General features: G+C 43.3%; 1 protein-coding gene across 1 annotated transcript in view; it reads left to right on the plus strand.

The window, feature by feature from the left end:
* Positions 1-10618, plus strand: part of adgrl1a (adhesion G protein-coupled receptor L1a) — a 37343-nt gene extending 26725 nt beyond the window's left edge. The window contains exons 15-24 of the mRNA XM_062439616.1: positions 327-536; positions 1116-1336; positions 1637-1703; positions 1882-1973; positions 2108-2276; positions 2454-2609; positions 3760-3856; positions 8027-8149; positions 9526-9543; positions 9708-10618. Of these exons, the coding sequence (XP_062295600.1) occupies positions 327-536; positions 1116-1336; positions 1637-1703; positions 1882-1973; positions 2108-2276; positions 2454-2609; positions 3760-3856; positions 8027-8149; positions 9526-9543; positions 9708-10618 (2064 nt within the window). The remainder of the gene's footprint in view (positions 1-326; positions 537-1115; positions 1337-1636; positions 1704-1881; positions 1974-2107; positions 2277-2453; positions 2610-3759; positions 3857-8026; positions 8150-9525; positions 9544-9707) is intronic.
* The last annotated feature ends 3877 nt before the right edge of the window (positions 10619-14495 follow it).

A 14495-nucleotide genomic window follows, 5' to 3' on the forward strand; every position in this document is an offset into this window, starting at 1 on the left:
GGCACATGCTTGAAAATTCATGTCCTGCTACTTCTAGCTGACATTCACATGAATTTGAATGTCATGTTGTTGTTTTTTTCCAGGACAGCTTGTCTCTTGTCTCAACATTTTAGGTCCTTGCATATATTTACAAATATTAAATAAAGCAATTTTGGTCTTTCTCTCCCCCCCCCCCTTGATCTGCCTATCTATCCCCATATTGTTTCTTCTACTCTCATATCTCTATACTACTTTGTCCAATATTTTAACCCTCTCTATTTGCCTGTCTCTGCTGTGTTTCTCTGCCCTCTTTTCACCCCCTCATTTTCTTTACACCCGGACCTCAGTACCAGGGGCGAATGCATGAACTCATCCTATTTGTGATCACCTGGGTGGGGATAGTCATCTCGCTAGTGTGTCTAGCCATCTGCATCTCCACTTTCTGCTTCCTGCGAGGCCTGCAGACCGACCGCAACACCATCCACAAGAACCTCTGCATCAACCTCTTCATCGCAGAGCTGCTCTTCCTCATCGGCATCGACAAGACAGATTACCATGTGAGTTTGTAGCAACATGTTAGCCTGATCGTACAGGATCTTGCTCATGAACAGAGATGGGCTTGTTCTCTTTAAAAAGATGTTTACTGCTCTCTTTAAAGAGCTTAGTAACTCAATACTTTAGCATGACATCCCTAAAAATGTTTCAGTATATCTTTTCCTCTAAAACGCAGTTGACATGTCTTATTAAAGTGACTCATAGGATCAGGTTAAGCTTTTGCTTGAACACGAAATAGGGAGTTCCAGCAAAACACCGCATTTTTACTGAGCGCCGACTGTGAACTTCTTACTGAAATTGAGACATTGCACGTGTCATTACATATGTTACTCTATACCAAATTACTGTACTGACTATTTAATTACCACTAAATTATATGCATGGACTCACCCAGGGGGCAGCTTTTCATTTTCCCTCTAGTCATGTCCAAAACTACCTGATAGTAACTCTGTTCTGTCCTCTCCTTGTTTTTCACTCAGTTAAATGCCTTGATCTCAAGTGTTTCTGCTCCTTCATCTTAATCTTTTCCTTCTTTCCTCTTGTTCTCCTCTCTCCTCTCTATCCCTGGCTGCTATCCTCAGATTGCCTGTCCCATCTTTGCTGGCCTTCTGCATTTCTTCTTCTTGGCTGCCTTCTCCTGGATGTGTCTGGAGGGTGTGCAACTCTATCTCATGCTGGTGGAGGTCTTTGAGAGCGAGTACTCCCGCAAAAAGTACTACTATCTGTGCGGCTACTGCTTCCCCGCGCTGGTGGTGGGCATCTCCGCGGCCATAGACTACAGGAGCTATGGGACCAAGAAAGCGTACGTGTGAAGACAGGCCTTTTGCACCTGCAGATTGAGAAGTAGGATTATGCTATTCCCCCAGCTGGAAATGTAATATGCAGTGCTGTGTGAACGGCTCTTGCACCTCCCCGTGGACTGGCTTTTCTGAACACACTTAGCCAAAGCCTGATGATTAGCCTTCATAAGATAATCCGCAGAGACAGGGAAATTGTGTATGCATGCTTGCCTGTATTTGTGCGTGTGAGTGTGTGTGCATGTGTCTGAGTGTTTTTGAGCTCAGTTGTGTGTAACTCTCTCTTTTCCTCTCTGCCACTCCAGATGCTGGCTGCGAGTGGATAACTACTTCATATGGAGCTTCATTGGACCCGTTTCATTTGTTATTATGGTATTAGCTTTAGTGTCAGACAGTATTATTGCCCTCTCTATTTTGATATAATGCAGTCAAACCTACCAAACGTATTTTACCATTTTATGAGGTTCTTAACAATGCAAGGTCAGTATTTTAGAGTAGACTGTATGGTTCGCTGCACATTTATTTGATTCTTTCTATCTTCTGCCCTTAGCTCAACCTCATTTTCCTCATGATCACTTTACACAAGATGATCCGCAACTCTTCAGCACTCAAACCTGACTCCAGCCGCCTGGATAACATTAAGTGAGTTCACTCAGTAGTTATTTTTAGATAAAAAAAAATAAAATAATGACAGACTACATTGGCATTGGAATTTCCAATCATGTCAATTAATGTCAAATTATTATATTTAACATTTCCGTGTCCACTTCCACCAGGTCATGGGCTCTGGGGGCCATTGCCTTGCTCTTCCTGCTGGGGCTGACGTGGGCCTTTGGCCTCCTCTTTATCAATGAAAACACAGTGATCATGGCTTACCTTTTCACCACCTTCAACGCCTTCCAGGGCATGTTCATCTTCATCTTCCACTGTGCCCTGCAGAAGAAGGTAACAATGCAATGTGTTCAGCATATGCAGTAATTGCAAAAAGTACATTTTGCTGTAGCATTCTGTTTCAAGCCTGTTTCTCCACATTGGGTCCAGGCTATTGAAGCTAAGTGTTTGTGCTTACGAGTGACTTCAAAACCTGCCTGCTATGCCGGCGGTGTTGTTTTTTTTTTACAGGTCCATAAGGAGTACAGTAAGTGTCTGCGTCATTCCTACTGCTGCAGCCGCACCTCCACCACCAGCTCCCACGGCTCCCTGAAGAACTCGGGCCTGCGTGCCAACAACCGTTACTACAGCGGCAGCCAAGCTCGCCACGCAGCAGCCCACAGACAGGTGCAGGCAAGACGGACCCACACACATAAATGAAGGCACACACAGAGCAGCGTGCACACTTTTTCTTTCATCTTTACACATCAATAAAGCTGCTGTTGGGTTTTAAATTTGTGTTTTTCTGAGAACAAATGAAAAGTAAATCTGCCTGTGCAGAAATATGATTTTACTTGTATTCAGTGGAAATCAGGTTGTTTCAGTAGAATGAAATGAAAAATCAATTTTGTTGAATAAAATGACTTCCTTGATAGTATCTGACTCATTTTAGAACACTGTCAAAAATTGTGTCAAAACAGAATAAATAGCTTTGGAAACAAGGGAAATGTTCTCAAGTATTTTTTTCCCTTGTTTAAAAGGTCTATTATATAAGACTCTGAAGTACAAAATGTGTGTGTCTGCGGAGGTTTGATTGCTGATCAATACCAATGACTCACAGATTACTTTGTGATGAACTCACATTCACTTACTTATCTAACTTGTCATCCCACAGTCACGTTGTTTCCAACAATAAAGACTATACAATTCAACACATTTTTATCTTTGTTACAAAGCAGTGTCAAAGTGTTTTACATTGTGATATATAACCTGTCAATTAAGCACCTCTTTTACAAATCTGGTCTAATCAGCCAGCGTCCTCTGTTGGGAAAATTTTGCTTCGCCATGTGTCTATCCATTACTGGCAGCCCTGTGTTTAATTAACTAATTAATAAAGATATCCTTTGAACTCCACATGCTATATATAGACACAGACACCATGCAAGATATCCAGACATACTGTACATGCAGGCATATTTGCAATGGCACAGACACATACACACACTGACAGTTGTTTGTCACAGTCAACAAACAAGCTTTCACCACAATGTAATAAGATGCTTCCAAAGAACAATTGTATCAGCTGCTGCAATCATGTCTTACACATCTTGAGTTTATTAGTGCCCCTCATGATAACATGACATAGCCGTGTGCCTCTTTACTCGACGTCTCAATCTCTTTGTCTGCCGTGTTTGCCTATTGTTCTTTGTGGATTAGAGCGAGTCCCGCAGTTTTGATTACAGCAGCCCCACTGAGTTACAAAGTCTACCCACCGCGTTTCTATATTTAACTTGTTGTCTGTTTGCTGCCACTCACTGCGCTCTGCTTCTTCTTCCAGAGTCGAATCCGCAGGATGTGGAACGACACGGTTCGGAAGCAGACGGAATCTTCTTTCATGGCGGGAGATATCAACAGCACCCCGACACTCAACCGCGGTGAGCCCTCCCTCTGTCACTGCTCTGCTTCCCCTCTGTTGATTTAATGCACGCTTAAATGCTCACAAACACATTGATTCTAGAACACATATAGACATTAACTATTGACATGCACAACATGTGGGAACAGAGTGAACAGAACCACCGCATAACAAGTGTTAAATGTGCTTATACAGCCTACTAGGCTAATGCTTGGTGTATTGAAATTTGCTAAGTCCAGCTTGTCTTGCATGCAGTGGACAGCAGTTAGTAGCAGCAATATCTTAAAATTGAATAACATGGAGCGAAGGCTACTTGGTGGGCGGCGGTTTTCAGTTTATAGTGCACCGACGGCCACTGGTCAGTGAAAACACTTAACAACAGCAGAAATATATCTAGCTTGACCGCTCACACTCGCATAACAGATCTGTTATGTGAATGTGTGTGTAGGTGTGTAGTGTAGTTTCCATTACTGAGTTCATGTTCCTGCCAGAAAACCTACGCAATGAACTCCCATTACTGTAATTATGAGGATTTAAGTGCATTCATCATTTTTAATTATTTAAAGTCAATAATATTAATTTTATTCAAGAAGAATTAATGCATGAAAAATGATTTACTTGATCACATCTTAGATTACTTTCATTACAGCGTAATCCTCTTTCGATTCCATAAGCATCAGAAACTGCTACAGTATGCAGACATTTGCAGTGAAAAGAGAGTCATCAAAGAAGAAAGAGTTTCATGGTTTTGGTTTATTGACAACAATCTAATACATTTGTTCAAAAAAAGACTAGCAGACTTTGTCAGCAATAGAGTAATTATGTGCTGGACATTTTTCCATGTTTACACAGGCCTCCAACTTGTGCAACGTGCATTTACTTTTCAAACTATTTAAAAAGTAAAAAGTACCATAGACACTTAGGAAATCATATCATAAAACATAGATAGTTGGAGATGTAAATATCAGTAAATGAAAATGTAGATTATAAAACTATATTAAGATGTCCTCACTCTATCAGGGAATATTGGTAGCCATTTTTTAACCTGTGCTTTAAAGTATGGAGGGTTTGGCTGCTCCCCAAATGAAAGAGGTACAGTAGCCAATTTCATGCTATGGCTCTAGATAACAGAAAGGAATCCTTACCTGCTTTCAATTTGAATCTAAAAGAATGACGTTTGGTGTCACGACTCTGAACTTGAACTTCACCAACCTTCTTAAAATAATAAAAAGGAAAAAAAAGCTGGGAGCACTTCAGTCTACCGTATAATAAACAATAATTAATTGAATATGACATGCTTTGTCCTCAACTAGAAGCCAGTGAAGCTGCAAGAACAGACATCTGCCAAAATGACCCCTAGGATCAAGCCCAGGAATAACGCTAACCAGTTTGTTTTGTGCTACTTGAAGTTTCTATTGAAAAGCTTTTGTAAGGACGCACTGCCATGAACTAACAGCACTGTCCACATTATATTGGATCAGACAGGATTTAATCATTTCAGACTTTCTCTTTCAAATATGTTTGCCTTTATATGACATTTACCTTGAGGCCATAGCAGCATTTTGAAACTCTGACACAATATCAATCTTAAGGTCCAGATCGGAGTCCTTCCTTAGCTTAACTTTTATACTGATATTGGAAGCGTCAGTCTTACCTAAGTGTACACAAAGCCTACCCCGATAGCCAGGTCGCTATTCTATTTAATAATATTTCCTGTATCTTATCTTTATCCCTATGAGACACCAGGATAACTGAATTGTCTGCATAAAACAACAAAGAACTGGAGCAGGCTACTATTTTCATATCATTATTAATAAGCAAAATAAGTACAGGGCCCAGAACTCTGCCTTGATGTACTCTGCTGTCAATGTTAAAAGGCTCAGAGAGGTTCCCACCAACCTCAAAATCTGTCTTTGCTTTATTTGTTCATTTTTCTTCAAACCATCATTAAAGGGAAATATTGTGATGGCGCTGTATTGTGAGAAAGCTTGTGGTTCAAAGTCCTAGTTTGAACTCTGTTCTCTTAGCCTTTTATAGTTGCGTGGGATCAAATACATCCCATATCCTATTTGCAGGGCACTAGCAGTACTTTAAGAGCAAAAGAAGTGAATAATGCGTGTGGAGTCACTGATTGTATCAGCCTCAGCAACTGGTTGCGTCAGTGACACCAAGACGATCAAGGTTGGCTCAGGTTCCAGATTGGGGTGTGTGTGTGTGTGTGTGTGTGTGTGTGTGTGTGTGTGTGTGTGTGTGTGTGTGTGTGTGTGTGTGTGTGTGTGTGTGTGTGTGTGTGTGTGTATTGAGAGGGGGGTTGTTGTTGATGATGACACAGAGGCAGTTGCTAAATCAGCCGTCACTCTCTATGCTAATTTCATCCATTTTGTTTTTAATGAACTGATTAGCGTGTGAGCGAACAGGGGGTAATTATTCTAATTGAGTAGAGTGACAGGAGCAAGGCAGGGGATGAGGAAGAGGGGTGCTACGAGTGAGCTAGATGGATGAGAGGTGTGTGTATGTATTTCTGTTCGTGTGTGCTTGCTTGTATGTGTGTGTGTGTGAGTGTGTGCGGTCGGGCGGGCGGGTCGGTTTCCGGGGCCTCGTCACGATAGAGCAATCACCAGGTCTGGAGGAGACGCACATTGTGGCTCATTCCATGGTGTGCTGTCTATTTTCTGCACTTCTAAGAAAAGTTTGTCAGTTGGCAGAAAGTGAAAGACAAAGAGAAGCACAGGAGCGGGGGGGATAGAAAGAAAGGCACTATCATGGAGGAGTAATTAAACAGGCCAAACCTGCAGTAGAGAGGCTGCGTTTTTATCACTGGCATCTGGAATCTCTTTGATTTCTCCACTTCACTTCTTTATGAACCGCAATCTCTTCCTGACAATAGTCATGTGTCCAGAAGACGAGGCACGCAGTACACACACTCACAGCCTCCCATGATTCCACTTGTCCTACTTTCTCTCTCCACTTAGAGCTAGTTCCTTTAATTTTCTACAGGATATTCCTATGAGGTACACACAGACAACTAATCCCAACTAATTTGGTGGTGTATGCCTGTCAAATAAATAAATTAAAAAAATTCTGGCATGAGAAACTGAGAAAATGTGCTTGAATCGACACAGCAGAGCAAGCCAGAGAATGGAGGGAGAGGGGTTTGTGCGGCATGCCAGAAAGATAAACAGGGGAAGTGTAAGAGGAGGGAAAATGACAAATAAATGACTGTGTGAGTGCATATATTCTTTTTTATTTCTTTTCTTTTTTTACAATTCCCTGCTCCCTTGCTATGTGATGAACGGTAGGCGTGAGACCTGAAGGTTGCACTTAGCCTTGGACTACTCTCCGTCATGCTGTCCTATTTTTAATATCATAGCATTTCTGTTCGAGTTGCCTCAGGCTCGAGCCATACATGGGCATTATACAACATTCTCAGTGTGCCATTTCTGTGAATTATATTTGTCTTGTAGTGGCATTCACATTTCACTGTGAAATTAACTGTTTCAATGGTTGCACCCCTAGACTACATAATGGCATGCATTACCGTTCTCCCCCTCTTCCACTATATTGTCAGTAGCCAGAAGAAGAAAAAAAAAAGAATGCCAAAGCTCCAAACAGTACCTTTCCCCTGCAATTGTATTTTTACTCAAAGGTTACAACCAGCAGGCATAAACATTGAGGAGAACACTGTGAAATGCATTACTCCATAAAGCACAGCATAACAAAAATAACCCCATCTGAATAATCTTGGCAGCATGTGGCGCAGTGGTTAGCATTGTTGCCTCTCAGCAAGGGTTCAAACTTCAGCCGTTCCAGGTCCTTTTTGTGTGGAGTTTGCATGGGTTTCCTCCCACCATCAAAGACATGTATGTTAGGGTTAATACTCCTGTGAGTGCCTCTGACCACTGGCACTGACAAAAGAGCTGGAGTTGGTCCCCAGGCACTGCACCACAGCTGGGCACTGGACCGCGGCTGCCTCTATTCGTAAGATGGGTCAAATGCAGAGGATATATTTAGACAATAAAAGGTCTTAAACTTAATAAAGAGTAAATATTTTTGTGATATGATATGATTTTTATTATTACTGAGTCTGGAAATGTGAATTACAAAAAACACCCTTACATCTGTTATTTGCAGTTTTTTCTCTGAGCCTATTTATGATAATGTATATGTTTTAAATGTTTGTGTGTTGCAGCAACCATGGGCAACCATCTCCTGACGAACCCGGTGTTACAGACTCGCACTGGTACCTCTCCTTACAACACTCTGCTGGCCGAAAGCTTCACCCCACCATCACCTGGCGTCTTCAACTCTACTGGTTAGCTTCTCATGAACGCGCCAGTCTGTGTGTGCAGTCTTGTCAGCGCGTGTGTATTATGCGCTCAGCTTCCTGTCTTATTGTCTGTTGCTCTGTCAGTAGTTTGACATGGTATACACACACTCACCGCTGTGTTTGAGCGTTCACTGTGTGTGCGTGTGCGAGCCAGTTTGTGTGTTGATTTTTTTCAGACTATGTAGCTGTCAGTCTGATTCACTAGGCTGAGCAGAACAGAGCCAAACAGTGCCTACAGCCTAACCAGCCATCTGGTCAGATCTTGAATCTTCATGAGAACAGCCGCAAATTGATTAGAAGTTTAGGTACAGCTGTGACTGCCAGAAATCTTGAGGATGGTTTTCCTGCTGCCAAGAAGGAAAAAAATAGTCAGCTTAAATCATGACGGCCGTAGAAAGGGATCAGGCAGCTCAGTGGTCAGGGACATTCCATCTGGATGTAGGTCAGTCAGGTGTGAGTGCTCACTGTAAGTGCCTTTGTGTGTGTGTGTGTGCTTGCTTCTATCTCATTTTGGGACTCTTTAAACAGCCTGATAATCTTGTTTTATTGCAATGCTGCATTCCCAGTCTACTCATTTGATGCAATAACTGCTGAATTAGACATATTCATGTAATTGCTCAACTACAGTGATGTGTGTGTGTGTGTGGCTGGTCGCTGGCAGAGAGTGTACCCGCACAGTATCAGGCCTAGTGTCTGAGGATTGAAATTTGAGGCGGCGATTCTGTTAAATATTTTACAGCCTCTCCACACAATACGTCAAGCCTGATGACCACAAGCCTGGCAGCTAAGACATTTTTAGAAGAGAGTGGGAGAGGAAGTAGGGAGAGCACTTCATTAGAATGTCTAATTATCCACACCACCACCGAAGAAGAACGTTGATTAAAGTCATACTACACATTAAAATTTAATAATGAACATGCTTCTGACTTTTTGGGTGGTGGTGTTTGCTTTGCTCTGTGATGGTGATTTCAGAGAAAAAGCACATCTTTGGTGTTTTGAAGGCAAGTCGTGAAATAAACATTACTGCTATACTGTACTAGGTTTTGCATGAATTATGTATGTATCCAGGTGTCACTGACAGTAAATAAATATCCAATGTATTTTCTGTGGCAACACTAAGTCTGCATAAATCAGAGTTAATGTGATGGTGTGTATGTTTGTGTTTGTGGCAAGGTTGGATATGAGAGTTTGAAGGAGACAGAGAAAAGGCTAAAGGGGCAGATGGATTTTTATTCCATTAATGGGTCCTATTTAAAATTCCTTAGAAATGAATACATCAAGTTAATGTGTATCATTAAAGGACATTTACTAACTTGTGTCTTTCATTTTATTCTCTCCATGACTTTCCCCTGGATGCATAGGAACCTTTCGTGACCCAAGTAAGTGTACTTCTCCTCATTTCACATCACTGTAAACTACTTCAGCTTAAATTTTACCATCTGATATTTGTTCTTCTCTTCTCCTGACATTTGAATCTGACTGTATGATAATAACGCTCAAATTCTCTCTCCCCTGTCTCTCTTATGTTTGTGTTTGGGTCCAGAGAGCACTTTATCTAAGGTCCGTGACCCCTGTGGGATGGAAACCCTGCCGCTGAATGGTAACTTCAATAACAGCTACTCCTTACGCAGTGGCCCAGGGGGTGTAGGCGGCGGCAGTTGTGATTTCCTAGGTGGCGGGGGTGAAGACAGTCCCCCGCCCCTCCTCAATCCCCGTAGCTCAGAAGCCCTGGGAGGTGGAGGCATTCGACGAAACCTCTCTGATGCCGCAGCCTTTGAGAAGATGATCATCTCTGAGCTTGTGCACAACAACCTGAGAGGTGGTGTTGGAGGAGGTGATGTAGGGGACAGGGTGTGTGGCAGCCTGGCCAGGGGACGTCCTCACGTTGGGGTTGGGGTTGGAGGGGGCACAACGGGGGTCGGGCCAGAGCCGTCGATAAGCATGGATGAAGATGAGGACTTTATGAGAGAGGGGCGGCAGCGCACCCCACAGGATGTGGAGCTGCTTTATAAAGCTTTGGAGGAGCCACTGCTATTGCAACGTGCCCAGTCAGTCCTCTACCAGAGCGATCCAGAGGAGTCAGAGAGCTATACGGCTGACCTCACCGAGAGTCTGGGCCACAGCGGCCACAGTGGCCAGAGTGCTGGCGGGCAGGGAGTCAATAGAGCTCCTGACTCCCCGGCCCGTGACTCCCTGTACACCAGCATCACCAACCTACGAGACTCACCATACCCCGACAGCAGTCCTGAGCCCCTGGAGGTGGTGCCTCGCTCGGCCCAGCCCCCTGAGGAGCTGTACTACAGCTCCGGCAGGCCTGCCCTGGGCTCTCGTGGGGCCCCCATGCAGACCTTCTACCAGGCCCAACCCCGTAGACCGAGTGGGGAGGGACACCAGGCTCAGGAGCCTGCCCACAGCGAGGGAGATGGACAGATGCAGCTGGTCACCAGCCTGTGACTGGAGCCTGAAGGAGGAAGTTGGGGACTAATGTGATGGCCATTGTCGCCTCCTAGCCCATCTCGTTCTCACGTCTCTCCACTTTCTGCTTGTTTGGTTGCCTTTCTTTCTCTTGACTTTTATTTAACTAACAGATGAGCAAACAGAGTGACCTTCAGGGGGAGTTTTGGCTGACTCTGCAGAAGCAGCCTTTATCTTTGACCTTCCCCTATCTTATGGAGATGAGTGATGGGTATTTTCCAGAGCATTCATCAGCTCTCTCCAACCTGAGTCCTCCCCAGTTCCTTTGGTACTTTAAGGCCAAGTCCAGCACTCTGAATGTACCGATCCACCCCCCTTTACCTTCAGATATTTCAAAACTTTTAAACTTTGTTAGAGGTTTTTATGTAATTTCTCGTCAGATCTGCCTCCGGCGATGGGAATATCATTTTATATTTTATCTCATTTCTCTTTCGTACCATCCATAGGTCTTTTTTCAGTCATCATTTGATAGGAGTACTTAGCTGTGGAGACAGGGAATATAGTACACTATTATAACCTAAAAAAATGTCTCAAAGAAAGCTCTTCATTGTTGCCAAAAATATCTTTTATTGAGCCAGAACAGAAACTAGAACATTCACAAAGCAAACATGCACTCACATACACACACACATATACATTCACTTATCCAGAAGTGCTCATTACTGAACATCAAAAGTGAAAACAGTACTCCATCTAAGTAAAAGGGAGCAAGAGCTTTTGTTCCAAGCAGGCAGTGGGAGCTGATTAAGTGTAGTTGCCTTCATTTTCTCTTGCTGTGAATTGACGACTATGTACAGAAGTGGAGTAGAGGCAGAGGCGCTGCACCACCCTTCCAGAGCAGGAGAACATTCACCCATATGACTGGCCAATCCTCTCCACTGGTTGTTTGCTTTAGGCATTTGAAAAGTTAAATGACTGCCTTGCTATCATTTTGGAGAGTATTCCTTTTGTTGACTTTGGATCTGCATCCTGTGGGGGCTGCGAGTGCGGATCAGTGTCCCCCCTCCTCTCCCCCTGTACTTTGCTGTTAGAGCCTAGCCAGATGAAGTGGACTTGTTTCCCGTGTGTGGTTCTGACAAGCAAGACTGTAAATGTCGCAAATGCACTGGTCGACCATTTGGTATAACTGTGTACATAGGAACCACACATGAATCTACTTTATTCCTACTATGTAAATAGAGACACCAGATGATCAAAAGCAACAAAAAGTAACAAATACTATGAGAAATGACTTCTTGTACTGCAACAAACCGACGAAAGAAAAAAATAAAATGTTTTGGAGTTTGTGACCTGAATGATACACTCTATCTCTCTTCCCTTTTGCTTGATCTCTCGCTCTCTCGCTCTTCCGTGCCCCACCACTGTGCCATTCGTGAAATCCAATGGAGAGAGAGAGAGGCAGAGGGCGAGAGAGAGAGAAAGAGAATTTATGACTTGTAGTAGATTTTATTTATACAAATTAAAAAATGGAACTAAAAAAACCTGGCACAATTTTTATGTAATATAATTCATTACATGTTGTTAATATTTGACCTTTGACATTCCCAGGGTGGAATTGCCTAGGGCAGTGAGGGGCAGAAGGTGTGGGGCAAGCGAGATAGATTTTGTCAAATGTCATACTGTGCCTCACAGGCACGATAAAGCATTGTGGGTGAATGACACCATCCATAAAGTGATTTGGTTTGTTCTTTGTATTATTTGAAAGATACCAGTATAACCAGATTGCTTACTTTTAACATGGGTTTTTAGCATGAATGATAATGACATTTGTTTTTGCTATCGGAAAATATTGCATTGTGCTGTTTCTTAAAGATAGTTCAGCATTACTCCAGAGCCTAACGTGACAATTCATTAATCTCCTGTGTGCATGTGTGGGTGTGCATGTGTGGGTGTGCATGTGTGTGTGAATGTATGAACATGTGTCAAGAGTGCTTGTTTGTGTGTGTGTGTGTGTGTGTGTGTGTGTGTGTGTGTGTGTGTGTGTGTGTGTGTGTGTGTGTGTGTGTGTGTGTGTGTGTGTGTGTGTGTGCGCTTGCCATGCACCAGTCTTTTGTAAGTGCACACACATTTGAAAGGCTATATTTTTTATGACGTGAATTGAATGAAACGTCATACAAGGGAGGGGGGGGGGTGCTCATCTGAGAGAGCTGCCATTACTTTTTCCCGTCAAATGGAAGTTTCTCCCACAGTGGTGTTCAGGTACAAGGAGGACAGGAGAAATCAGACTGCCTCGGGAGACATGAGATAACCATATACCATGAAAATGACAAGCAGGGTTGACTGATCGGGAAGAACATGTTTCCAATATGCCACCTTATGCAAGCGATACATTTGAGAAATTAACTGTCAAGAGAGAGCCACTCATGAGGCTCCTTTCATGCAGCTGCAATCTGTCTGACCTTTAAAAAACTGAGAGTTTGCCTTCTTCTACGATTTATTTATAGGTATTTGTTATGGTTTATTTATCAGTTTTTATGTATGTGTTTCAAATATTTATTCACATTTATTCATGACAGGTTTTTTCTTTTGTATTTTTTCTGACTGCTTCCCTCGTAAACCTGCGGCAAGCGAGAGTGTGATGTGTGGATTGAACGTGAGCAGAAAATAGATGCATCCACAGCAGTGTGACATTTGGCTAGGGCCTGACTGTCCCACTTCTAAAGCAAATCCAAAGGACAGCTTTTAGCTGTGGCTCCTGGGGCTAAAAGAGAGAGAGTGAGAGGGTTAAAGACAGACAAGGGAAAGGGATTACAAGGATTTGTCGCCATTTATTCCTGTTATTCAAATCACTTGTGTAAGTAAGATTGTATGGGCCGCGGAGCACGGTGAGGCTCAGAAAAAAGGTCCTAGTATCATCACTTGAGCCATAGGGGGAACGTGTGCAATACTGGTTTGATGGTACATGACTTGGACTTGCAGCTGAACCTGGGAGTTTGTGTTTACAAATGAAAAGACAATATGCACATGTATTCTGCTCTGCTGCAGTGCTGCACAAAGTGAAGCATAGATCTTATGGCTCAGTGGTGGGGCACTGTGCAGAGGCAGCACTCACAGGTCAACTGAGGACAACTGAATGTATTTTAACAAGCAGGACTGAAGATATAACAATTCACATAAGACGGCCAACATTCCCATCACCATCATCATTAGCTCCATCCCTCCCTTATTGTATTTGACATAATGTGCTGATGCTGATCTCTGGTGCTCAGCTGGGACCTGCCCCATGGAGAAACACTGTTTAGACTGACATTCCCCATGAGAGAAGGAATGTGCGTCACCTTGGGCCTGCTTCTCTTTTTTTCCAACACCTCCATGCTCCCCCCCCCCCCCCCCCCCCATCTCATCCCCATTTTAATATCAATCTCAATGGACTCCATTAGTGCAGCACTTCTTTGAGAGTGTTAATTTGTTTTGTCAAAAGCTTTGTTTATCCCAGATTAATATCTCAATAAACAGAGGAGTGCTGCACTGTGGTAAATGATAGTGATTATACAGTAGAACATCTGCGGCCCACGCTGTTGGACGAACGATCACACAACGGGAGTATCTCCACCATTCAAAGCCCTCCAAACCTCTGATTACAATAATAACACTGTGGGTACTAATTTACTGCAGTGTTCTCGCCTTCGCTCTCTTTCCGGCTCTCCTTTTCTTTCTTTGAGCACAAATATTTGACACAATTCCCATCCCATGCCGTTGGAAAGCCTGACATGCCTGTGCTCCAGCGGTTTGGTAGAAAGTCGTTTAAAAAGTGGGATGCCCAACCTTTGACACAGCGCTGTGTCACCCCCTGCAGCTTGGTGTCAGTGGAGAGTGAGCTGTGGCATTGTTCAGTCTATCATTAGACAGCAGAGGT

Source organism: Scomber scombrus, chromosome 18 (assembly GCF_963691925.1).
Source record: "Scomber scombrus chromosome 18, fScoSco1.1, whole genome shotgun sequence".
Classification (NCBI taxonomy): domain Eukaryota; kingdom Metazoa; phylum Chordata; class Actinopteri; order Scombriformes; family Scombridae; genus Scomber; species Scomber scombrus.